Raw genomic sequence first — 23,335 nt, 5'->3', positions numbered from 1 at the left:
CTAGCGTATTGACCCCACTGCGCCTGGGACACAGCTGAGAGGGAGGGCAGGGGTGTGGAAACTTTTGCCAGTTGCCAGTGCCAGGATTGGAGGATAATTTTTAACAGAGTAAGGCAAACTAGAACCAAAAAAACCCTCAAATTAATGTTATTTCTAATTCCAGAGAGTGGCCCATTGTGTATATATATACATACACACATATATATATCTTTGGTAAAAGAATCAAACCCATAGCAGTCACTGTTTAAACATTGTGCCCTTAAGCCTTCTCCTTCACCTCCTGGATTATCTGACTTAGGAGATGGAAGCAGTTGAGATGCCCTTATGTTAAAGGTATTTAGAAGGTCTGAGAGAAGGGGATGGGAGGCTGCTCCAATGTTTTTGCTGAGGGGCCGGGGCCTTTGCCTGAGGGAGTCCAAGTGCAGCAGTGGAGGCTGGGTGCTGCTCCAGCAGGGAGGCAGGACACACGCTTGGGGGTGTGATGCTGGACTCGTGCCTGGGAGTCAGTGAGACGTGAAGAGTTGCCTGGCTGAGCTGAACAGCACACTGAACAGCACCCGCCAGCTAAGAAAAGAAGCAATTAGGGAGATGGAAGAGGAGGAGTGATGGGAGGGGAAGGGGGAAGAAGGATGAGCAGCAGGAAGGAAGAGGGAGGCAGATTGATTTCACAGTTACTGGAATCTCTAACTACATCAGTCACATTTTCTTTCAGCAAATGTTCCAGCATAAGATTGTGGCTGAATCACATGGTTCATGGAAAGTTCAACTCCCCTTATTCCTTTTCTCAGAAACCACCAACTTGGGACCGTTGCTGTGTATCGTGTCCATCCCCTCCCCGCCCCCCGCCCCCGCTGCCAACTCTTTTGGATGGATGGCCTAAAAACACCTTGGGATGCTCCCTGGGAAGCACTGAGGGGGAAGAGGGTCTGCCTGCTTTTTTCTACAATCCCCAGTGCAGGCTTCTTTTACCCTGCTCAGAAGAGCATCCTGGGTCTGACAACATCCCACACAGAAACTCTCTCTGAGAGGCAAGTGAGCAAGATCAGGAATAAGTGCCATGTGAGTGTAGGTCTGATGTGGAGAAGGCAGAGATGCACTTTTCTCAGCTCATGGTTTGGTTCATCCAGCCCAGCACTTGAGTGATCCTGGTGTATACTCCATAGTGATTTGGACGTGCGCATCCCATTCCCCAGCTGACCAAACCAGCCAGAAACCACCTGCCACTGGGTTCCTTGCAAGCCAGCGGACCTCCAGAATCGCCCTAGAGAAAGGGAAAGAAAAATGGGTTGATGGTGATCCACCAGCTTCTCCTGCTGGATGATTACACTAGCTTTGAGTCCCTCTGTATGCAGATTCCTGTATCCCCTCAACTCATGCCTGGGACATCTGCAACATCCCTTGTACCTTAGGCAGATGTCAAAAACAATCTCCAGTGCAAACATCCAACCTATTGTTGCATTCCTTCATCAATGCAAATTCCTCCCCCTTAGCCAGCTCCCAAGAAGCTGACAGCTCTATTTTTTCCTTCTGCTCCGTGTGGCATTTCCAAATATATGGAGAGCAAGGAAGCTGGTGGAATTTAACTGGATACCCAGAGGGATGGGAGACAGAGGAATTCCTTGAGATTGATAGTAATGAAGGAACAGACAAGTTACTGTGTGTGACAGATGCTAATGAGGCTGAGGGGGGAAGAGGCTGATGTAGATTTGGAAGTGGGAGGTAAAGAGTGTAGAGTGGGCTGAAATGAGAAAAGGAGAAGTTTAAGTGTATTTGGATCCTGTCTAACGCAAAGATGCTGTGAAGAAGTGGTCCTCAGAGCTGTTGTTGGCCACTTAGACCAGAGGAAGGGTTGGGGAAGTCAGGCATTTTATGGTCTTTTCACCCTTGTTTCAGGCTATGGAGTACATTTGGGAGACTTGGGACACACCCCACCTCTGGTAGTCAACCCTGATCCCACAACTCCTCTGTCACCTGGCAGGCATCTTTCTTGCCCTTGTGGTACCCAGCACACAGCATCCTGGGAGAAATCATGTAGTGATAGGCCTCGCTGCAGATGTCCTGCTGGATGAGCTGCACATCCACCTTCTGCAGAACATTGCTGATGTGCCCTGAGGGGTAGAGCACCAAAAGCAGTGCAGGTGAGCAATGGTGGAACTTCCCACCATTTATTGTGATCCCCCAGCCCATGCCCATCTCACTGCATGCTGAAAGCTGCCATCTGAATTACTGTTCTGCTCTCCACTGGCATCACAGTCCCTGATTTTCAGCAGAGCAATTCACCTGCATGGAAGGAATAACATTCCTCTGCAGTCCCTTTCCCTACAGGGATATGTTGTGGGTACTTCAGCTTTTGGGAGAAGGGGGATTCTGGTTTGGGGAAACCTCTGAGATGTTAGGAGTTTTGGATTTGCTTCTCATTGAAATGGTTGTTGAGTTCTTCCAGCTAAGTATGCAAACCAGAAGTGTCCACTTCTGGATAGACCTATGAGTGTTTCCATTTAGGAAGCAACTGGAGCAAGTGTGTGAGTGTGAGTGAAGGCACTAAGCTGACCTGGGTGAGCACATCTATATTCCTGTGCCATGCACTACTAGAGAACAGCCTGGACCTGTCTGTTGGCTCTATGGGGAGGCAACACAAGGGGTCATGCCCATACAGCTAAACTCTTCCTTACAAAACAGAATGGACTCATCGATACCACCCCATGGGAACAGGTCTTGGCCCATGCTGTCCCCCAGCAGTGTGCGGGCACTGTGTGGCCAAAATGGTACCAGGGCACATGCTGACAATTATACAGTGTGATCCTCGGGGGACAGCACTCAGACCCTGCACTGCTCCTATTGCATTTACTAGTGCAGGTGTTGCTGGGGGGATCCAGGTCCTAGGGTCCTTGGCATGGGGGAAATATTGCTGCAAGGGGCTGCGGACAGGTGTGCCCAGGAGACCCAGTCCTGGTTTGATGAAGAGCAGTTTTTCATCTCTATTCTCTCTGGTCAGGCTCTGTCCCTGGGGAATGACCCAACAGGAACCCACATGTCTGTGTAGGCATGTGGTTGGGCTTTGGGACTGGGACTACTCCATGCTGTGACCATGGCTGAATAGCCCCTGGTCAGACCCCTAATTCCTGAAGGCCTATTCTAGTCTTTGGATGAAGGAACACGTTGTCCCCATATAGCTTACCAGCCTCTCATGCCTGCCTCTTTGAATGAGGTTTCAAGGCACTCAACAGGTAACTTTGGCCAACCTGTTACCCAAAATCAAAGGGCGTGAAGGAGGCATAATGCTTTGGGGTGAACAGAAGTCTATTCTGCCTACCCCACATCTGAACCTCTGTTTCCACCTTGGCTCTGCTACAGTAGGCCACCAGCAAAGACCTTGCACCTACCGCCTTCCTTGAGGGCTCCCCAGCCAGTGATCCAGCAATGAAGGCCAGGCTCAAAGAGGTGAGAAGGAGCAGGCAAGCAGATGGGCTGGATTAAGGGTGAGATGATCACAGGATGGTCCAGCTGGAGCAGGGCCACATCATAATCATGGCTGTCCTCCTCGTAATAAGGGTGAAGGAAGAGGCGGATCACCTTGAAGGACACCTCTGTGTGGCTGGTGGCATTTTGCAAATATTTACCCAAGTAAACAGTCCAGATGGACGTGGAGGCCAGTCTGTAGGATGCAGCAGAGAATATAACTCATCACGTGAACAGAGAAGGATGGGCAGAGCCTGGCTGCTTCTGTCACAGTCTTTTGAGGAGTCTCTGATATGGATGATCATCTCCCTCAGAGAGGCTGCTTTTGTTATTTGGCTACTGATTTCAAGAAACTAGGTGGGACACCTCTTTGATGCCTTGACGTGCCTGTACAGCGGGACCAACTTTGGGCAGACACTCATACACACAGGCAACTTGCTCATATTTGCTTGTTTTCCTTAGCAAAGCAGGCTAAAAGGTGTATGTAGATCAGACAAGCAAGTGGGGCTGGTCGTGTGCAAGTGACTATGATAGGGCAGAGAGCAAGAACTGAGCTGGTGAAGCAAAACTGCAAGGAGAAGGAGGGGAGCAAGCTCCGAGAAACTGCCAAGAGGGAGTGAAGCGAGAAAAGCAGCTTAGAGGTGAGGGCATTAAAAGGCATGTCAGCCCTCTACAGAAGCAGGGGCTAAAGCTGGGGACAGCCTAACAAAGTGACACCTCTGAGAACAGAACAGCTAAGAGCTAACAGCCAAGGGAGATCCTGTCTCCAGCAGGAGGGTGAGAAGCAGAGGGGACCTCGTCCTGGACCAGAGCAGGAGGAAGCAGGAAGAGAGCTGGTTTTGGACTCAGAGTCCTGTCCACCTTTTGCCTTACATGTGCCATTTTCTCTCACACTGCCTCTCTGGGTGTGAAAAACTCCCTGGTTTGGTTTGACCAACTCTCTTGCTCCAAACTCCCCTTCAGGACTCACTTCCAGCCTATTGTCTGCACAGAGTGCTGCCCATAGCATGGCCCACCCCAGGCTGCTGCTGTTCTTCTGCTCCTCTTTTTTTCCCCTACTTCTTATCTCTCGCACCACTTAAATTCTCTCCCTGACAGGCACACACATATGCCATCTGATAGGGCTGTGCTAGCTCCATCCATCCTGCACTGGGACACTCCAGCCCGCATGCACCACTTGAAAGGCTTGCTCCCAGTGCTGGTGGGCTTCCTTGTGGGGTTGTAGGACACGGGTAGGAGCATGGCAGGAGCAGGGTGAGGTGAGAAGCACAACCGCAAAGCAGTGCCAGTCCTACCAAGGCTGGTGTCACCATACCGAGGATGACCAGCAGCTCCTCCTCCCCGAGCTCACATGGCATCAGGAGGGAAGGGCAGCCGGGAAAGTTCAGTAGTAGCTGAGGATGTAGGGGATCCCCACCGGCTCACTGGTAGAGGAAAAGGGGAGTTTGGAGGAGGTGGAGGCTGTGCCTGAGGGTGCACACTCCTTCCCCCACCCAGCACAGCTGTGGACCTTCCTCCTCCTCACTTCTTCCCTGTTTAAAAGAATGTATGAACCCCCCTGATCTGTATGTTACTGCCGCTGTTGTGGTACGTACACTGGGTGGAAAGAACGGGGGGAGAGGCCGTGCTTCCTCCTGAAAGGGCAGGCCCTGGAGCTGGGCAGCATGGAACCCAAACAGCATCCTCTGCAGGTAGTGCTATCCTGGCCCCACCCTAGCACATGCTGATGCCTCCATGGTTGTGACAGCATGGGGACAAGCCAGAGCCAAAGCAAAGGTGGAGCTGTGAAGTGTCTTCCACTACCATTGCCCTCTCAAAGCTGCTCTGTGAATCCCAGCACCGCTCTTTTTTTCCCCTGCATGCACGCCCACATACCAGTGCGTGTATCCATACCCCTTTCTCCAGCTCCAAGCCATGGGGAAGCATGGCACGGGTGCCAGATGAAGGGTGTAGCTGCCCTGTGACATCTTCACAAGCTGGACAATCTTCCCATCATGTGTGACATGGAGAGCAATGCAAATCCTTCTCCTGTCCAGCACCCTCCCCTCTCCATTTACCTCTCATCCTGGAAGCAGTGCGCAGCTGAGACCACCCAGCGGTCAGCAATGAGTGTTCCCCCGCAAATGTGGCGCCCCCGAACTTGGAGGCTGGCCTGCCACGGCCATTCCCCTTCCACAGAATTCGCACCACCCACGATCCTGCTGAGGGGGGCTTGCAGCCCACAGTCTGAGGAGGAGGAGACACAGCAGGTACTTCAGGGGAGGAAGGGAACATGATATACTGTGCCTGCCCTTCCTTTCTTACTTAACTGACTGAGGAGTTTGACCTCTAATCCCTTGCCTTACCCAGCCAGCAGATGCTTTATGTACTGTCCAGGACAGGTCTAGCGAGCACTCCCTCCAAGTGCATGCCCCCACACAGCCTTACCCCACTTCCAGCTGCAGCCTGGGGATGCCTTCGGGGCAGCATGCAGTCTGTGCTACCTGCTGTCCTGTCGGGGAACGTTCGCAGCCGTTCCCTTTCGCTGCCCACCCAGGCTCCAGAAATACCAAGCAGGGAAATCAAAACACAAGCTCTCTCCCTGCCAGTGACCATGCAGTCACGGGTGATTTCCCTGGCTGGAGCCTTGTAGAATGGCATTACTTCACACGAGCCAGCACAGTGCTCCAACAGGCAGCCTGTGGGTAGGACCTGGCCTATGAGGCATCTGGCCTGATGCCTCTGCCTGAAGGAGATGGGGACCAGCTGTCCAAAGAGCAGACAACGCCTCCTGGCAGCTCAGCACAGAGAGCTGGCTCATTGCTGCTGCCACTGCCACTGCAGGATGGAGCAGTGGCACTGCTGCCGTGGGGCTGGGGTAGGGAGAAGGTGGTGGAACAAGGGAGGGTGGGTGCTTATGCTCAGGTGGTGGGGGGAAAAGGAGGCGACTTGCAGCTACACGGCATCCTGAAGCTGCCTGGCTGACGTGCGACCGAGCATTTCCTCACCACAGCACTTCTCATCAGACAGGTCCTTGCAGTCTGCAATGGTGTCACACAAGGGGTTGGGTTTCTTCACACAGGTCCCATCTTCACAGCGGTAGGTGAAAGGCCCACAGGGGACCCCTGTGAAAAGGAAGGGGAGCCAGAGCTGAGGGAGGGCAGCAGGTTGCAAACACAGCCTGAAGTCCTTTGAGTGGGGGAAAAAAGGCAACAGAGAGCTTGGGGAAACTCTGTAAATGATGACAGGGAATTTCCTGGGCAAGCTTGGTCAGCTACAGAGCAAACGTGAGCAAGTTGGGCATGTTAATTCCCAGCTGGTGCCCTTACCTCATAAGAGGGAAGTACACTACCAACAGCCTTGGCTCAAGCATAGGGGAAGGTATTTGTCAGCCCAGCACCGTCCCCTCCCTACCTTCATTGCACTGCTCCTCATCGCTCCCGTTGACACAGTCCAGCTGCTGATTGCAGACCCTGCTGAACTCGATGCAAGTGCTGTCCTCGCGGCACTGGAACTTTGCAGGGCACACTGCGTGGGAGGGAAGTGTGTGGGAATTAGGCACACCAGACAAGGCATCAGGTGTGAGGTCAGGGCCCTAAGTGCACCAGTAGGCTCCCCAGCCTCTTCCCCCACCTCATAAGGATTTGGCAGCCTGTGCTTAAGACCAGCTCTGGTATAGTGCAACTGTGTCGTCTTGAAACAGACTGCCATGAAGAGCAGGACCCTGGTCCCCTTTTGCTCAGGAGCTGCATTTAATCTGAGGTCCTTGCTATTGGTCTTTGCCTGATCTATGTTGTAGGTATGCCTGCACCCTGTCTTATACCTTGCTGATGCTGACTTAACTTTCCTTGGCTTCTTGGCTTGGCCTCGGACCTGCCTCATCACTATGGACTTGTCTTGCGGTCACTGGACTCCTGGTTGACTCCAGGTTACCATCATCAGACCTGATCTGCTTGCCTTGTTCAAGTTCTGTAGGACTGCATCCTGTCTGGTGAGGTCACTGTTCCTCCTGCCTTGCCGTCACCCTCAGTTCATGGGTCACCTTCCCCTACAGAGCAGCTGCTCCCCTTGCTCTCTGATAGGCGAGTCCTGAACAATGATGGATTCCTTGATGTCCATGAGCTCTGATAGCTGCTCAGAATGGAGATGGGCCTAAGGTGCCTACCCATCACAGCGTTTGACTTCTGATCATACATTTTCATAGCAGGAACTGTCCTCTTGTCCTGTGTTTGTGTGTATCTATGTGCAACACCAAGCATGATGGGCCAGTACCTCCCGGGCATTTTCTTACTGCAATGACTACAATTTCTTCAGTAATTAGTGTGAGGCTTCCAGATGACTGGAGGTCTCAGGCAATGTGAACATTGATTTTAAAGACAGGGACTGTTCCATACAGACATGGAGTGAATAAGCAAGGATGCAACAGCGGCAAGACTGTAAGAAAGGAAGGAAATCACAATGTTTCTATTTTCTTTTTCAAATACAAAGATGTGTTTGAAAACACTGAGAAACAAATACTTTTTTTGTTCAGTCTTGGTCTGTGTTAACCTGTGGAACCGAATGACACAAGATATCCCTAGGTCCAAGAAGCTAACAGGATTCAAGAAAGGATAAGATATTCATAAGGATGCATATGTATCCTTGTCTGCTTGAGGGAAGCAAGCAAGCCCTGATGTCAGACAGCTGGATGATGGGACAGAGTGCACTGTCAGCAAGACTGCAGACAATACAAAGCCCAACCTCAGCGATCCTGTGAGAACTCCCACACTTCCAGCACTGAATTAAAACTTCTTTGAGAAAGATTTCTCCTTCCTTTTACTTCAGACTTTTCTATACCTTCCTCTGAATCTTTCAGAATTGGCCACTGTCTCCAGTGGTTCAGGGATCTTTCTGTCTGTGAAAAAAAAGCTGTAGGAGACAACTTATGAAAAATTAGTGGTGACAGCAGCGTGATGAGCCCCCCCACTCACACCAGGGATGGGAGAACAGAAGAATTAGGTGTGATGTCTGAGCCTGAATAGCTGTTCCAATGAGAATGGGGCTTTGCAGGACTCCTGGGATACTGGAGACAGTGTCTGCATCAGCACTAATTGCTGTTGGCACAAAGAGCTGATGGCTGATTGAGAACTTTTAGATGCTCCCAAACTGGGTGAGGATCTGTACAGATCAAGTGTCACGAATGGCCTGGGGGGAGAAAGCAGGGCAGCAGGTGGGCTTGGGGAGGTGTGGGCAAGGTGAGAGGATTGGGAGGGGGGATGCTGAGTGGTGTGACAGCAGAGGGGGCTGTAGGCCAGGGCTGAGGTTGATCGTCGGGCCTGGGTGGGGGAAAGCAGGACAAAGTGGGGGACAGCCTGGGCAGGGGCCTTCTTTCAGGCTGCCTGGAGCTTTTGGTGCATGGGTATCAGGGGTTTTTCCCAGGAAGACTGTGTGGTGGCACAGGAGCCTGCTCCTTCCCGAGCAGGCTGAAGCCACCTGGCAGTGGGATGAGGCTTTTATGGATGCAGAGGTTTAAGCTCCTGCAGGGGAGGTACGAGGCTGTACCTAGGCCAACTGAATCCTCCCCATCTCTCCCTACCTTTGGAGAAGCAAGGGGCTGTGTCCTGCTGAGATCAGGGACCAACAGGGAGAAGAAATCACTCACCACAATTTCTCTCATCCAGCCCATTGGGGCAATCTTTGATCCCGTCACAGGCTGGGACGCACAAGCCGTTCACCGAACACAGGAACTCCCCGGGACAGGCTGTGAAACCACCAGAGAGTAGTTAGTCCTCAGTGACTGGAAACCTCCTTGCAGCAGAGCACCGTGGCTTGAAAGCAGAGTGTGGAGCTGCACACCTTCCTGACCACACGTGTGCTGCAGCAGCATGTGGCGGCACTTGCTGCGCTCCCCAAAATCTGCCCCATCTTCTGCTCTGAACAGGGGCAAATGGAGCCAGGCTATGCACCAGGGGAAGGAGGGCTTTTTCCCTGCTTCCCGTTGTATCAATGGGCAAGAGCCAAGACAATCACCCGCCTGGCATGCTATACCTCTGGTTTGGCACTGTTTCATGACTCCTGAATGCTGTGGAAAAGCTGAAATAGGTTCTTTGGAGTTGTTATTAAAACTTGATCAGAGCCTTGAAGGGGTTGGTGTTAGACGTGTTGGCAGGTTCATGTATTCAGGGACTGGTATGCATTACAGGCACCCTTTAGGAGGGAGATGGAGAAACCTTGGAAAGACAATGGTGGGTGTGCATTTGCATATGTGCGTATGCATATTTGTGTGCGGTTTTATTTGTCTCTCACTTGCACGGATTCCAAAGTGAGCAGGAAACTGCTCTCTCTAAGAGCCCTTATAATTGAAATAAAAGTCGCTTCAAGTCAGAGACAGTCTCCCACTGAATTCCCAAGGCCAGTCCGTGATGGGGGCACAGGGGCGAGCCTGCAGGCAACTCTCTGAAGCTGGGCTGCAGCGCATGGATGCTCTGGCAACATGAGGCAGGGCCACATGTGCAGAAGCAGCTTTGCACATAAATGCCTCTTCTTTTTGGTAGACCAGGGGTGTGTGCATCACCACATTTGTGAGCATGTGCCTGAAGGGCAGATGGCACCTAGGGCTCACGGGATGTGTCTTCTGTTTCTCCTAACACAAGTCAAGTGCACAAGGGCTGCTGGTAGCCAGCTGGGACCCCCCCGCCACCCCACTAAGGAGCAAGGAGGAGCCTGAACTTACGGTCAGATAGGTTGTACAGGCTGTAAGCTGCCTGTACGCCAGGGCCAGTTAAGGAGATCTGCGAGGTGAAGGTGATGGAGATGTCAGCTGAGGATGTGACTGGGATCCGCTCAGCATAGGCTTGCAAAGTCCGTAGGCCACACAACCTGAGGGGCAAACACAGAGGGGATGTCCCGGGCAGGGAGGGAGGAGACAACAACAAAGTGGGGCAAGGGGTTTCGGTGGGGCTGGGGTGCAAAGGGGACCACGCAGAGTGGGTGTGTGTGGGAAGCCAGGAAGGCAAAATGCCTTCAATATGTCACAAGATTATGAAGGATCAATGGGAAAAGGCTGCGATTTAAACCCATGCCCTGTCAACATACAGGAGAGCTGACATTGGATCTTGCTCTGCCTGGTCATATCTTGGTGACTAAGCAAGGCCAGGATGAGGAGGGAGTAACCCTGGTGAAACAAGGGGTCCTCTCTGGGTGCAAGGCAGCATAACTGACCTAGGGGCTCCCCCAAAATGGCTGAAGAAGTGAGGTGAGGAAGCCACAGAGATAATCCAACCCAAATTATCCTATGATTATATGATTCTATGAAAACACCACCACACATGAATGCTGTGGTGGAAACTGAAGCAGAGAGAGGGGAAAAAACTGGAATGGCCATGATATTCAGCACTGAATAACTGGGGGCAACAGGGCAAAATTAGGCCTGACGAACAGGATGACAACAGCCTATGGATATGGTGACCCAGTTCTGCCCTCAGGCCATGTGCGAGTCCAGAGTGACCCTACTATCTTTGGACATTTCCCACTTTCTTGGCAAGTGCTGAATTCAGGCCACACAAAGCAATTCAGTTCTTACATTTATCTTCCCAAAGAAGCCATGTTGTAGAAACTGTGGCACTGACAGTTTAGGAGAGGAGAGCAGGGAGAGAAAAAGTGAAAATCCCAAGCCAGGGGAACGTAGCTTCTGGACCAGACCCTTCAGAAGAAAAGAAGTAACCCCCACAGGAGCAGGGGAGAGGAAATTAATGAGACGGGCTGGGGGAGGTTTTGGAGGGAAAGGGGCAATTTTGCAGTAAGTGGGAGGAAAAACAAAAGCTATCCAGCTCGGAGCCTGCTTTGAGGAGATGGGAGCATAGCAGCTTTTGGTCCTTTGCACCTGGGCAGTGGTGGGCAGCAGCCCTAGCTGCGTATGGATGATGATTTTGGGAAGTCCCGCAAGGGGAAGTGGCTGTAGTCAAAGCAGGAGGATATGGAGCTAGGCGGAAGATCTTTACAGAGGTGGATGCGAGGCAATGGCACACGCAGATAATATTGCGGAGGTGGTGACAGGCAGATTTGCAAACACAGGAGACGTGGGAGGACACCAAGGTTACACACACAGGAGAAAACTAGGAAGCCTGATGCAAGCAGCAGCAAGACAGAGAAGGCAGGCTGGTAGCTCAAAGCAAATGTGTAAGAAATGTGCTTACTGGGGAACCTGTGAACAAGAGAGGCTGAAAGAGAAGTAGGCAAGCAAGAGGTACCAGCACAAACAGTGGCTGCTGAGTGCGGTGATGGGCTCTCCTTCCTCAGACCTGGTGGCTGAAGTGAGCAGGGAACCTGCAGAGGTTTAACACCAGTTTAATCCCAGGTGGGAAGTGAGAGACAGAAACCAGGACCCCAGCACACACCTTCTGTTCTGAATTATCCACTGGCCCTGGGTACAGGGCAGGTCATGCTTCTGTCTGCTGAGTGCGTAGGCGTCGAACCACAGGGTGACCCCATAGTTGAGGGATGGGACCTGCAGGCAAGGGGATCCAGAGAAGAGTGAGATGGCTCCTATGAGTGCTGCAGCCCACTCCATATGACAGAAATGAGCAGGGTAGATGTGAAGGGGAGAGCTGCCAATTCACACATTGCAAGACAGAAGGAAACACCACCTAAACTGGGGCCATGCCACAGCCCAGGGTGGCTCTGATGCTGGTCTCAAAGCATGGTAATTCCTAGCAATTTCTTGCAATCTGGTTCTGCCTTGAAGAACTTCTGTGCAGACCAGATTTCAGATTCCTCCTCAGCTATGGCATCTCTGCTCCAGCATGCAATATTAGACTCTTTCCCCTTCAGAAACACACATTACGTGGAGGCTAGGCAGGCTGCCACCCTCTGCTTGTTTCTCATGATGGTCTGACTGAGACCACTGTCTGTACTCCCCCCTAATGTGGGGACTGCAGTGTGGGTTTCAGGGACGGGGTGGATGCTCTTGTGGGAGCTGGCTCTTACCGTCATGTGCCAGGTGCACTGCGTGTTGGGTGAGTAGTAACTGGGGTAGTATGGGGTGCCGATCTTCCCCTGCTGCTCCAGGCCTTCCCGCAGGGTTATATTCACTTCGCAGGCTGTAAATGCAGACATTCAAAGCCCTGCTACCTGTCAGCTCAACCTCAGCCTGGGGATGCCATGTACTCATCCCATTGTAGGAGGGGAGAAAAGGGGCTCTAAGACCTGATGCTAAAGGTAACTGGGATGTTCCACCATCACCCCTCAAAGGGCCATTTCCACCTGGCAAGACTTTTAGCCTCCTCCTCTTGTTCAGAGAAGGGTAATGGTAATGTATATTGCTGCTTTAGACTCTTATATTGAATTGACATTCATCTGCAAGTGCGTCTGGATGTGATGTCCAGGCCACATCTGGTCTGTCCATGCATGAGAGCTTGGGCTTGCTCCTGAAGTATCATGATCACTCAAGCTCTGCTTGCCAGAGCCCGAACTGTAAAGACTTGAGCCAGATGCTAATGTATGAGTCCAGGTGAGGGAGCAACATCTAACCTGCTTTTTACTGACCATCTCTACCCTTGCAATCTAGAGTGAATTCTGCCCCTCATGGGGATGGAACACCTCTAGGAGCGGTGATGTTGGAGGAGACAACCTGTCTCCTTCCTGTATCTATGCCCCTCCTCCTCCAGCCTTTCTCACCTTTGAGGGGCACCGCCTGCGCTGAGAGGATGAAGGGGTCATAGTAGCTGTACATGGCTTTCTTCCACACAATGGACATGACAGGGCCTGATGAAAGGACTTCCACAACAGGCTCCTGCCGGCTGCAGCCGTAGATCCTGAGGGGAAAGAGATTTGGGATGGGAGTGAAACAAGCAACAAACAAACGAAAGAGAAGAACAAGAAAGAGAGACAATGGAGGTCTATGTTATCCACAGCACACGCCTGCTGTGAGGCACTAACTGAATCAAATAAAGGGCCAGCAGAGAGACAGCTCGTGCTGCTGTAATCTCTCAGACTGCACGGCTGGCTGTGTGACATCCCACATCAGTGACTTCAGCTGATCAGCGAGAGGCAGGTTCTGCATCAAAGAGAATTTCCTCTGATGTAGTCTAACACCTTCCCCTGCTGTGGTGTGTCGTGCCATCCTGCCCGGCTTCCCTGCCGTGCTCACCCTGCTCAGGAGCTACCTACGAGGTGATGAGGTGTTTCTCCAGGGGCCCGGCTGCGTCATACATAGCCAGGCGGTCCCTGCAGTCTGGGAGAGTCCACTCCAGGCGTAGCTTGATCATGTAGCCCTTGAGGCTGTGGAGGTGCCAAAGACAACTGGAGGCCAGGTAGTCAGGGCCCTCCAGCCTTAGGACGTCATCCTCCTGGACATAGCTGTACCTGTAGCAACCTGAATCCAGGGGAAAGATACAGGGATGTAAACCTCAGGGTGATGTAAACGGAGGCAAAGGGGGCTTAGGAGTTACTGTAATGGAGATTAAGATATAGGACTGTCACTTGGGATATCAGCGTGAGCCCTGTTTTGGGGTGGGGGTGACTCATCCCAGTGATCTCAGTTACTTTTAGATATGTTGCAGTGGCACCAGTCCCCTCGTACCAGTGCCCCAGTTTCTCTCCATAAGAACTCTCCCCTCTCCCTTGGTAGAGCCAATACTGCCTCAGGCTTTAAATATCAGCACAACACAGTTATCTTCCACTGGCTTAGTTTTCTTTTTCACCTCTTTCTCCTCTTACCCCCATATTCTTCCTGGCTTTACATCCCCTCATCTGATTTCCAGGTTTCAGCAGGCTTCCAGACCAGGATTTTTGATTAAAAGTCAGCTTAAAGGTGAGTTTCTAATAGCATATCTGATGCAAGCTACCAGCCACAGCACTTACAACACTGTCTGAAACTACTAAAAGGACCTTGAAACACTGTTAGGACAACAGACTCCTAAATGACTGACACCACATCCAGTAGAGAACCATGCAGGAAACCCCCACCCCACTCAGTAGGTTTTCATGGGGCCTGGAATTAGCACCATTGTGCCAGTACACCAAGCTATTTGACAGAACTCATCAGGACAGGGACAAGACGTTACTAAGGTGTCTGCACTGCCCCTGGGAGCTGGTATCTCTGCACAGCGGTGTGCTACTGGGGCAGAGGTGTCAGGATGCTCAGAGCAGTCCAGCATGTAGCTGCATCATGTAGTTTGGCTCTGGTCAAGCAGCAGCACTGGTGCTCCCTCGTTACTGTTCTCATCTCCCCTTCTCAGGATTTACAACTCCAGGAAGCCAACAAGCTTTCTGTCCCCTGTAAAAATCCCTCCCATAAAGTCACAAACTCGAAAGGAAAGGAAAAGATAGCCTACCCAGAGTGGATTTCAGCACTACTATGTCTTTCACACTGGATTCTGTTAGAAAGGAAATATATAAAGGAAGATAAACAAAAGGATAAACTGATAGTATCTGAATGCTAGCATGGCAGGTGATGACTCCCTTCCTCCCTATGTAAATGGCTCACTTACAACTTTGGCATGGGGCATCCTCTAGGTACTTGTCTGTCTGCCCTCAGGGACCTGTTTCAGTCATGCCTTCCCCACCCCATCTCTCTGGGAAATCTCTCTGGCCTCTGCCCCAAATCAAAGAGCCCCAATTCATGCTTTCCAGCCCACCACAGGCTTTTCTCTGCCTTTTTTCCTTGCTTATTTTTGTATGCGATTCCAGGACCTCTTCCCCTTCCCAGGAAGGCTGGGCATTGCTTCAGGCAGCCATCCCCCTCCCCTGCCAGCCACACCACAGGGCACAGCCCCATTTCCCAGAGCCTTCACCATCTGCTCACCCCTCCCCTGCTCTCCCAGTTCAAATAACCCCCACTGAAAAGCATGGGAGTTGCTGAAGGTCAGGAAAGAGGTCTCTTTTGATGACCGCTGGTTGATGAGCTACTCAACATCCTTATAGTGTCCACCTCTGGAGAAGGCAGATGCAGAGGAAGATACCAGCAAGGACTACAAATCTGTGCAAAACACAGTCATAGGGTGGACAATGCTTTTAGGAGAGCTGGGCTTTGCTCCAGCCTCCCAGCTGAACTGGGAGCGGCCAGAGATCAGGTGCTACTGGGAATAATTGCCAAAATAAAAGGCACCATGAGGTCAATTGGGTGTGAGAATTGCTGTTGGGGGCTTGCCTAGGTCAGGGCTTTGGTCTTTTGTAGCTCCTAAGCAGAGCTTGCAATTCTGTGGGGAGAGCTGAGCAGTTTTGTCATGGCAAAAACAAGTGTTGTGGAAAAAATGATCCTGCAGGCATAAGGCAGGCTCCTAGAGAAGCTCATGTGCTGTAGGGAAGGATGTATGCTGAGCTGATATTAAGTACTCTTTTATCTGAAGGTAATAAAACTGAGTTCCTGTAAGGAGAAGGAAGTTCTGAAACTCTTTGGGGGAAAGGGGAGGCTAGTGCCCTGGGGTGAGTGTAGCTGTTAGTAAAAATAAAGCGTTAGAGAGGTTCCTGCGCTAGTCAGTGGTTTGCAGATCTGTGTCTTAAGGCAGGCTGCAGTGAGACTTAATGTTTAGAGCTAAGCAGGTCAGCAAATGAGTCTGTTGGAAAGCAATGAAGTGCTAATGACTTGCTATTAGCTAGCTATTTTTTCACTCCAATTTTACAGAGCAAATGAAGCCAGAGGTTAAGTCACTGGCTTGAGGTCACCCTGGCCCAGCAGTATAAGAGGTTTCTGGCTTTTGTCTTAGTTGCTAGACCGCGCTTCTGATTGGAGGGGGAGGCAGAAAGGACTAGGGAAAGCAGAAGGAGCTGGAGAAACTACAACTGGTGTGTTAGTCCCAAAATAGAAAGAAGTGTGGTCTGCTGAAATGAATAAAACAGTGAAACAGATGCGAAGGAAATAAGAGGGAAATGGGAACTGCTAAAAGAATGGCACCATCATTTTTATTTGTTTATGAGTTACATTATGAAGTGAGTAAATAAAGAAAAATGCTAGATGGGCTGACTTGGAAGCATTTAGCATATTATCTTATGATGTCTTTCTTAAGAAAGTTAATTTAAGTTGGCTGAGCATGAGGTCTGGTATGCCGGAAACAAATCATAAGTAGAAGTAAGTGACTAATGGTAACTGCAGGAGGAGATGTCTTCATGAGATGCTAATGCAGCTTCAGAATAAGATCGTAACACGATGGTCTGGATGAGGGAGTGAAAATCATTTTGAGGAAATCAAATTTTCTTTGGGGACACCAAAAAAATGGCCCCCAAAACAATTGAGATGTGGAGGGAAAAGTTAAAGAAAATATGGGTGGGGTGTATTAAAATAAGATTCACCTTAGAAAAATGCAAGATAACATGTTTGGGGAAAAAAACTTGGAGATGTAACATTTCATGGGAAGAGGAAACTTGGAAATGAGAGTCCCAAGGGAAGAGAAGAAACACAATGTATTTTAAAACCTATGAGGTTTGGGGCTCTTTAAAAGGGATCAGATCAGGCTGAGAAGTTAACTCTTGTTATAAAGACCAAATACAAATTCCATTGGACTTGGATGTATTGAATATAGAGACAACCCTAGTCCTTTACCTAACACCTATTTCAGAGCAGTTCTGTAGGGGTGGCTTTTTAAACAGGCTGTGATCTTCATTGTGGGCAACAATAAATAATCCTTAAAATCATATGTTAAGAACTGAAGTGGCAACAGTGCTTTGTCTCAGAGGAAGACTAGTGGTGACTCAGGTACGTTGCCTTTGTTCTTCTCTCAATCAAGTAGCCTGGAATAATCTCCCAAAGGAAAGTAGGAAACCTAATTGCTTGCTATTTTTGAGCTGAGCTGATCAAAGTCATGACCTGTGTAAGATCTTACTCCACAGAAGCCAAAGCTGATGGGAGAGAAAAAAAAAAAGTTACCTAGCTGGTCATGGTCAGTTGTATCTCCAATAATCTTTAATCGTTCAAAGGAAGGATGCTTTTTTTATCAAACTTCAGTTCTCCTCTATCAGGAAGAAATACATGTAATTGTATCTCCTGATCCTCACTTTTTCCCTATCCTCTTCAGGTTTCCCCTATCCCCTTCAGGAGTGACTCCTGGCCTTTTCTCCTAACCTCCCTTCAGCACCTTATAAATCTTGGAGCATTTCTGACTGCTCAGGCCACAGCTGAGCAGCTGGTACTTACCCAGCAGAACCAGCGAGTCTGGGTTGACCCTGTACTCCATCTGGTACGACAGGCTGCCCGAGCTGTTGAAGCTGGTGGAGAGCTCTTGGTGGAGCATTGTGTTTACCCTCTCAGCAGTCACCTCCTTCTGCTGATTCTCAGGGATTTGGAGGGCAAACCAGAAGAAGAAGGTCAGAGCCCCCTCCCTAACAGAGAAATAGCATGTTAAATATCCTCTCTCTTCCTCTCCAGAATCACTGGAGAGGCAAACCCCAGAGATTAAACCCCCCACTGTTTTTCCACAAATCAGACATATCTGTATGGACTTTCCAGCTCGCTGCTGTGACCCAGAGGAACCACGCTGAGTGGGGCAGGAGAGCTGCTATGTCCATGGTGCTAGTTAATGCTCAGTCCTCTTGGGGAAGAAGCCATTTTATGCCATCTGGCTTTAGTGATGACCAAAAGTGGACAAATTAATGTGATAATTAATCAAGACCGGTCTAATGAGTAGTCTCATTTCAGGTAGAAATGACCTTTGGTTACTACTGACCAGGGGTTGAAAAGAAACACTCAAGACTTCATTGTCTCACCTCCCAGTGGTGACAAGTGGATGATTTATGACTCAGTACCTTACCACAAGCCATTAATGCTGGGCAGGCTCAAGCTGCAGGAGACTGACTTGAGAAAGCTCTGTTCAACCAGCTGGCAGAGAAAATTGGCTGGGGGAGGGGGAAGAGATGTTGAAACAAACCTTTGTTCAGTAAAAGGCTAGAGGAAGAATTTCAAGTGAAACTTTTCTTTGCCCAGTTGAAAATGGAGTTGCACCAAAATTGGAATTTTCCTTAGCTGAAGGACAAATTTAGGGGTGTAGTTTTCCATGGAAAAAAAAATCAGAAGCAAATGTATACGTCAGTTTGGAAGTTATTCCTGCTTTCTTATCTACTGTGATGACCTGCAAAGCTGTAGCACCACATATGTCCCATTCCACTGTTACCCTATTCCCAGGTGGACCATGCTTCTTGGCTGGAATACCTTTTCCATGGTGCATTCTGGCCTCTCCCTTCTGGTGCCTAGAACCAGGCCACAAAATGACTTTCTTGAATTAGAGAAATTAATTTCCAGCTGCTTAGTTTCTACTGAGAATGCCAAGCCCAGATTTTTTTTCAGTTCTTTCCAGTCAATTTTTTTCCTCTCTTGAACTTTTGCCTCTGAAAAATTTCTCAGTTTTGGCTTTTCATCATGACCTCAGATGAACATGAACATCAAAATATCCCCAGCTCTGTCATGCTGGAACAGTTCTGGATCTGGACTGCCCAGCCTAGCCTAGAGCTCATGATGGGGACTGCAGCAGTTTATCATGGCCAGATTTCAGTGAAACCGGAGTACAATTGACTGGAAGCTTTCACTCATGAACAAGCAAAAATGCTCTGGGTGCTACTCACCCAAAGGCATACACTGTGCTCGAGTTGTAGTACCGACCCAGCTCTGTGGCACGAATCAGTTCCTTCAGCTGCAACAAGAATGTCATCTGATAACTATCGCGCAGTGTTACAGTGGAAGAGGACCTATGGCCAACCCTATATTTCATCCCTCTTGCTGTACAGACCCACCAAGTCTGTCTCTTGGATGGGGATACCTGACCCATTTGTCTTTCTACTCACTGAACTGCCTCAGGGCAGTCAGCTCCGGACATGAAATTGCCCTCACCATCTTCTGGAGCTTAGCTGACTCCAGCCAGAAGGCTCTGGACTCCACCTGCCCAAGGTCCGGGGAGTATTGGCGATTGAGGACCTGGAGGCTGCCAGAGTAAAACTGCAGGATGGCCGGTTCCAGGTGCCACGGTCTGTAGTCTGCCAACAGAAGACACTACTGGATTACCTTGCTGATATGTAGGAAAGAGGGGTTTACCCCTATGTATGAGCCTGTAAAGATCACCCAGAGTCACTAATGTGCTCTGGGCTGGGCATTGCCTTGACTACACCCCATCCACCTCCTGCATGGGGACAAAACATGTTGAATTTTTACCTAGGAAATACCAGGTTGCTGCAGCAGCTCCAGACAGCAAAAGAAAGGCTACCCCGAGGGGCACATAGCGGAGGCAGTCACGTGAGTTAGTCTCTGATTCGTCCTTTGAAAGGGAGTTGGCATCTTCCTCCTGTTCCTTGGCCTCCATCAGGGGCACCTAGTGACACAGCACACCATGGTCAGGCTGGGTTTTCTGTATCCCTTTACATCTGTCTCTGGAGGTGCTCTGCCATCTCTGTGCTCTTCTCCCAAGATCTATAGCCCCAAGAGATCTGTGTGCTAACCATCAAAGACTTTGCTCAATGCAAATGTGAGTAAAACTCCTAATTCAGTGGGAGACAGGCTTCCAGGACGCTGTCATGTCTATGGCTCCTGGGTAATCCCTCAATTTTCAAAGGCATTCCTTGGGTTTTGCTTCTGCCAAAACCACAAATCAGTACAATAATGAATTTCTCCAGAGGCAAAAGTGTTGTCCTCCCAAGGTGGGAATGGTTTTAAAACTGGTATTTTATTGACCTAGAAATCAATGCAAAAGAAAATCTGTGACCTCAAATGCACACAGAAGTTGCACACAACAGCCCAGCCTGGGAGCCTGAAGCTGCACTTTGCCTGCTGTGCCATTTTGCTCTCGGTCCCTAAAAGTAAGCAAACCTTGCCATTCCAACCAGAACATGTGTCCCAGAGCTAAGCCCATCCTGGCACTGACTCACTAGCTGAGCTAGTGAGGAGAGAGCACCTGAACAATATTCAGCCCTCTACCACCCTCTGCTTGTGCCACAGGACAGCTTCTGGCTTCCTTTGCCTCTTGTCTACCCCAGGCTACTTCTTTTCCTTCGTCCTGACCAGCACCCCTTCTGTCAGCCCCAGACCCTGAGGGTAAGAAATGCCGTTGCCCAAGAGAGCCACATTAATCTTGGTTATCTATCTCACCCGCCTTCTTTCTCCTTTCCTCTGCCATCACCCAGTGCACAGCTGCCCCCAAAGGCTTTCTGTGTTTTTGTGGCTGGAGAGGAAAGGGATGTGAATGCCTCCGTGTGGCAGGGCACAGAGGTCTTGGGGAATGCCTGTGCCATGTCTACATGTCTGAGTCGTCTTTGTGCCCAGTGGTGTGTGTGACCGTGCAGGCATGAATGCACAGGAGGGACTTGTTGCAGATGTGGGAAGAGATGGTTGGCCTCACGCCCATTTTAGCCTGTGTGGATACCCTGGAGCGTTCACGTGATAGGGGTGAGTGATCTTCTCGGTCTCCTTGCTTTCCCCCAGTTACTGAGCCCTGAGCCCTCCCGGCTGCCTTGCAACACAGAAACATGCTGGCAGAATGTAAGCGCCAGCTAACTCACTCTGAAACATTAAACCCAGCTTGGTGAACATTGGCACTCGGACAATCAGCCGCACATCTGCTTGCTGTGATGCACCCTTCCAGACAGGCACGCGGTACAAAGAGGCCCAGCACAGACTGCCCTCCCTTGCTTCTCGTGAGCCACCTTTCTGTGCAACCCCTGGGGAGGATCTCCTCCCCAGTGAACCAGGCTGGGTGGTCCAGGAGAGCAAGGGCACTTCTCCACTATCAAAGCATCCCTTCAGAAACAGCAGGCACAAGCAAAGAACCGCAGACAGAGGGGGGGGGGGGAGGAGGGCAGGAAGCAGCAGCAGAAGAGCCTCTTTATTAGAAGATTTGATGGTAGGCACCGGGGTTTCCCCCAGAGCTGCAGACCTACCTTTGAAACCTGCTGCTGCCTGTGGGGCCTGGCCCACACCCCCTACGCAAGCCAGCTCACACACGCATGGAGGGGGGACATCTATTTACCCAAGCTCAAGGTCTCCTCAGCGATCAATAATCTGATGCCATGTCCCTTCAGCTCGGCCTTTGTCCTGCACCGTCCTGCTGTGATGGGTCAGCACACCCGTGCAATGGCTTTCTTCTTTCCTGAAATGGAGGTTTTGGAGGCTTGCAAGGGGAGAAGATCTGCAGCCTGAGCAGGGGAAGCCTGGAAGAAGTCAGGGTAGGAGCACCTGCAGCTGTGCAGAGAACAACAACCCAGGAGGCTGGTGCAGATAGATAGCTTATGTTGTCCTCCTCGGGGGACAAGAAGTTGCTGAGCAACTGATGTATTTCTTAGCTACTCTCCTTGGTCCCATTGGAGAGAGAGGCAAAATGCAGGGTGTGTTCTCCCCAGCACAGAAATGGAGCAGACGCTGGCTGGCAGGTGTAGATCGCTTGAAGGAGGGAAGATGGCAGTAGGCAGCGGGTCCGGTTGCCACAGTGGTCATGCAGATGAAAGCAAAGCACAGTGTCTCTCAGTCCCCACCTGCAAGACTCCCTCTGGTCTTCTTGTGCTTCCTGCTGCCCAGTCTCCTGATGCCGGCCTCCCCGCACTCCGTTGCACCACAACTCACTCCTCCCGGCAGCATCTGCTTTTCTTCTAGCCCCAGGTCCTCCTCACCTACCTTGCCTGCACCACCTTCTGCTTACAGCCCCGCAGGTCTGTACACGCCCCTTTGTTTTTCACAAAAAGCAACCACGCTCCAGCTAGAGCAGGGTAAACAGAGTTATTCTGTCAATAATTGGGGGCGGGGGGGGATTGACATGGACGACTCTTGACCCGGGGCTGAGCTCCAGCCAGTGGCATTGACCTGGGGCTGAGCTCATTTGGGCCAGGGCTCATTTGGGCTCATTTTGGCAGCTGGGCAGGGATAGCTGTTTTCAGCTCTGCCACTGGTTCAGGTTTAGTCTGGGACTGCATGAAGACCAAAAGCCATTACTGTAGTTGGCTCGTGGTGGATTCTAGTAGATAAACGATACATGTGGATGAAAAGCTGCAGTGTTTGACTGCAAATGTGTCAGTGTGGTTATCCCAACTAGCTCATTGCTGTACATATGGGAAACTGAGGCATGCAATAACAATAAGAAATGCTTTCAGAACTGCCTGAGAGATTTAAGAGATCAGATTTCACTTTTAAAAGTTACTTTCAGCCAAAATTTCCCCAGATAACTGGGGTCTAGCTGCATCTTTAGGCATACATATATATGTATATGGCTTTCCCAAGCTTACGCTATGAGGGCTTGCTGCAGTGGGTCAGAACCCAGCTGAGGGTATTTCCCGATGCCAGAGACCTTACTTTTTGTATCCATCTTTCCTGGAAAGAAGCATCTTCCTTCTCTGGTGTTTTCAGCAGAACAAAAAATATAGAATCTCAATCTGATCTATCTAAGCAAGCATACCACATCTATCACCGCAGGCTTTTGAATCAACCAAGGACCCAAAACCTTGATCAGATTTGACTTCAGAGGAATTCCTTTGCTGCAAGTACCCTTTACTTTCCACTTCTCCACAGTAAAAAAAAGGAAGGGGTGTGGGAGGAGGCTGAGAGTGATGTTGCCTATTTATGAACAAGGTATCTTGGAAAGAGGGAGATGAGAGATATGGCAGCTATCTTTGCTGTCTCTGGGCTTAAGATAAAGAGAGGACTCATGTCTGTGGTTGTTAGCTCAGTATTTTCCACGCAATGCTAGCGTTCAGCTTTGGTTTGCCTCTGGTACTGATGGACACCGTTGTAGCATCTTTCTGTGGTTTTGTGAACCACACACTGTGCGTTCACATCAGCTTGAGAGGGGACCGCTCCCCATGTGACATTTCCAAAGAGGTCTTGGGGACCCAGCAGAGAAAGGGCCCCGTATCACTGAGAGTGTTATGCCTTTGGTATTCACAACCTGGGTTACTCACATACGAGACCACATGATCTTGCCTTCCTGGAAGAAAAGTCCGGTTATCACCAGATCTGATG

General features: G+C 50.3%; 1 protein-coding gene across 7 annotated transcripts; it reads right to left on the bottom strand.

Annotated features, from left to right (window-relative positions):
• Positions 1–130: 130 nt before the first annotated feature.
• TMPRSS6 (transmembrane serine protease 6) lies at positions 131–21,996 on the bottom strand. Of its 7 annotated transcripts, none has more exons than XM_076338265.1 (19): positions 21,563–21,996; positions 21,357–21,476; positions 19,550–19,706; positions 19,232–19,374; positions 18,967–19,034; positions 17,546–17,730; positions 14,751–14,792; positions 13,585–13,789; positions 13,093–13,229; positions 12,403–12,515; positions 11,814–11,923; positions 10,151–10,296; positions 9,080–9,178; positions 6,853–6,966; positions 6,447–6,563; positions 5,517–5,685; positions 3,384–3,655; positions 1,972–2,108; positions 131–1,261 (listed from the first exon to the last, which is right to left on the bottom strand). In XM_076338265.1, exons 3-19 carry the CDS (start codon positions 19,695–19,697, stop codon positions 1,103–1,105), a joined length of 2,364 nt encoding a protein of 787 aa, XP_076194380.1. In that variant the 5' UTR covers positions 19,698–19,706; positions 21,357–21,476; positions 21,563–21,996; the 3' UTR covers positions 131–1,102. The 7 variants fall into 7 exon arrangements, with proteins under 7 accessions (XP_076194380.1, XP_076194386.1, XP_076194373.1 ...); XM_076338271.1 differs by having other exon boundaries at positions 21,859–21,996; XM_076338258.1 differs by having other exon boundaries at positions 21,268–21,996.
• Between the last annotated feature and the right edge of the window lie 1,339 nt (positions 21,997–23,335).

This window comes from Aptenodytes patagonicus, chromosome 1 (assembly GCF_965638725.1).
Source record: "Aptenodytes patagonicus chromosome 1, bAptPat1.pri.cur, whole genome shotgun sequence".
NCBI lineage: Eukaryota > Metazoa > Chordata > Aves > Sphenisciformes > Spheniscidae > Aptenodytes > Aptenodytes patagonicus.
Note: the sequence above shows the minus strand (reverse complement) of the source record. Positions and strands in the feature narration are given on the sequence as shown.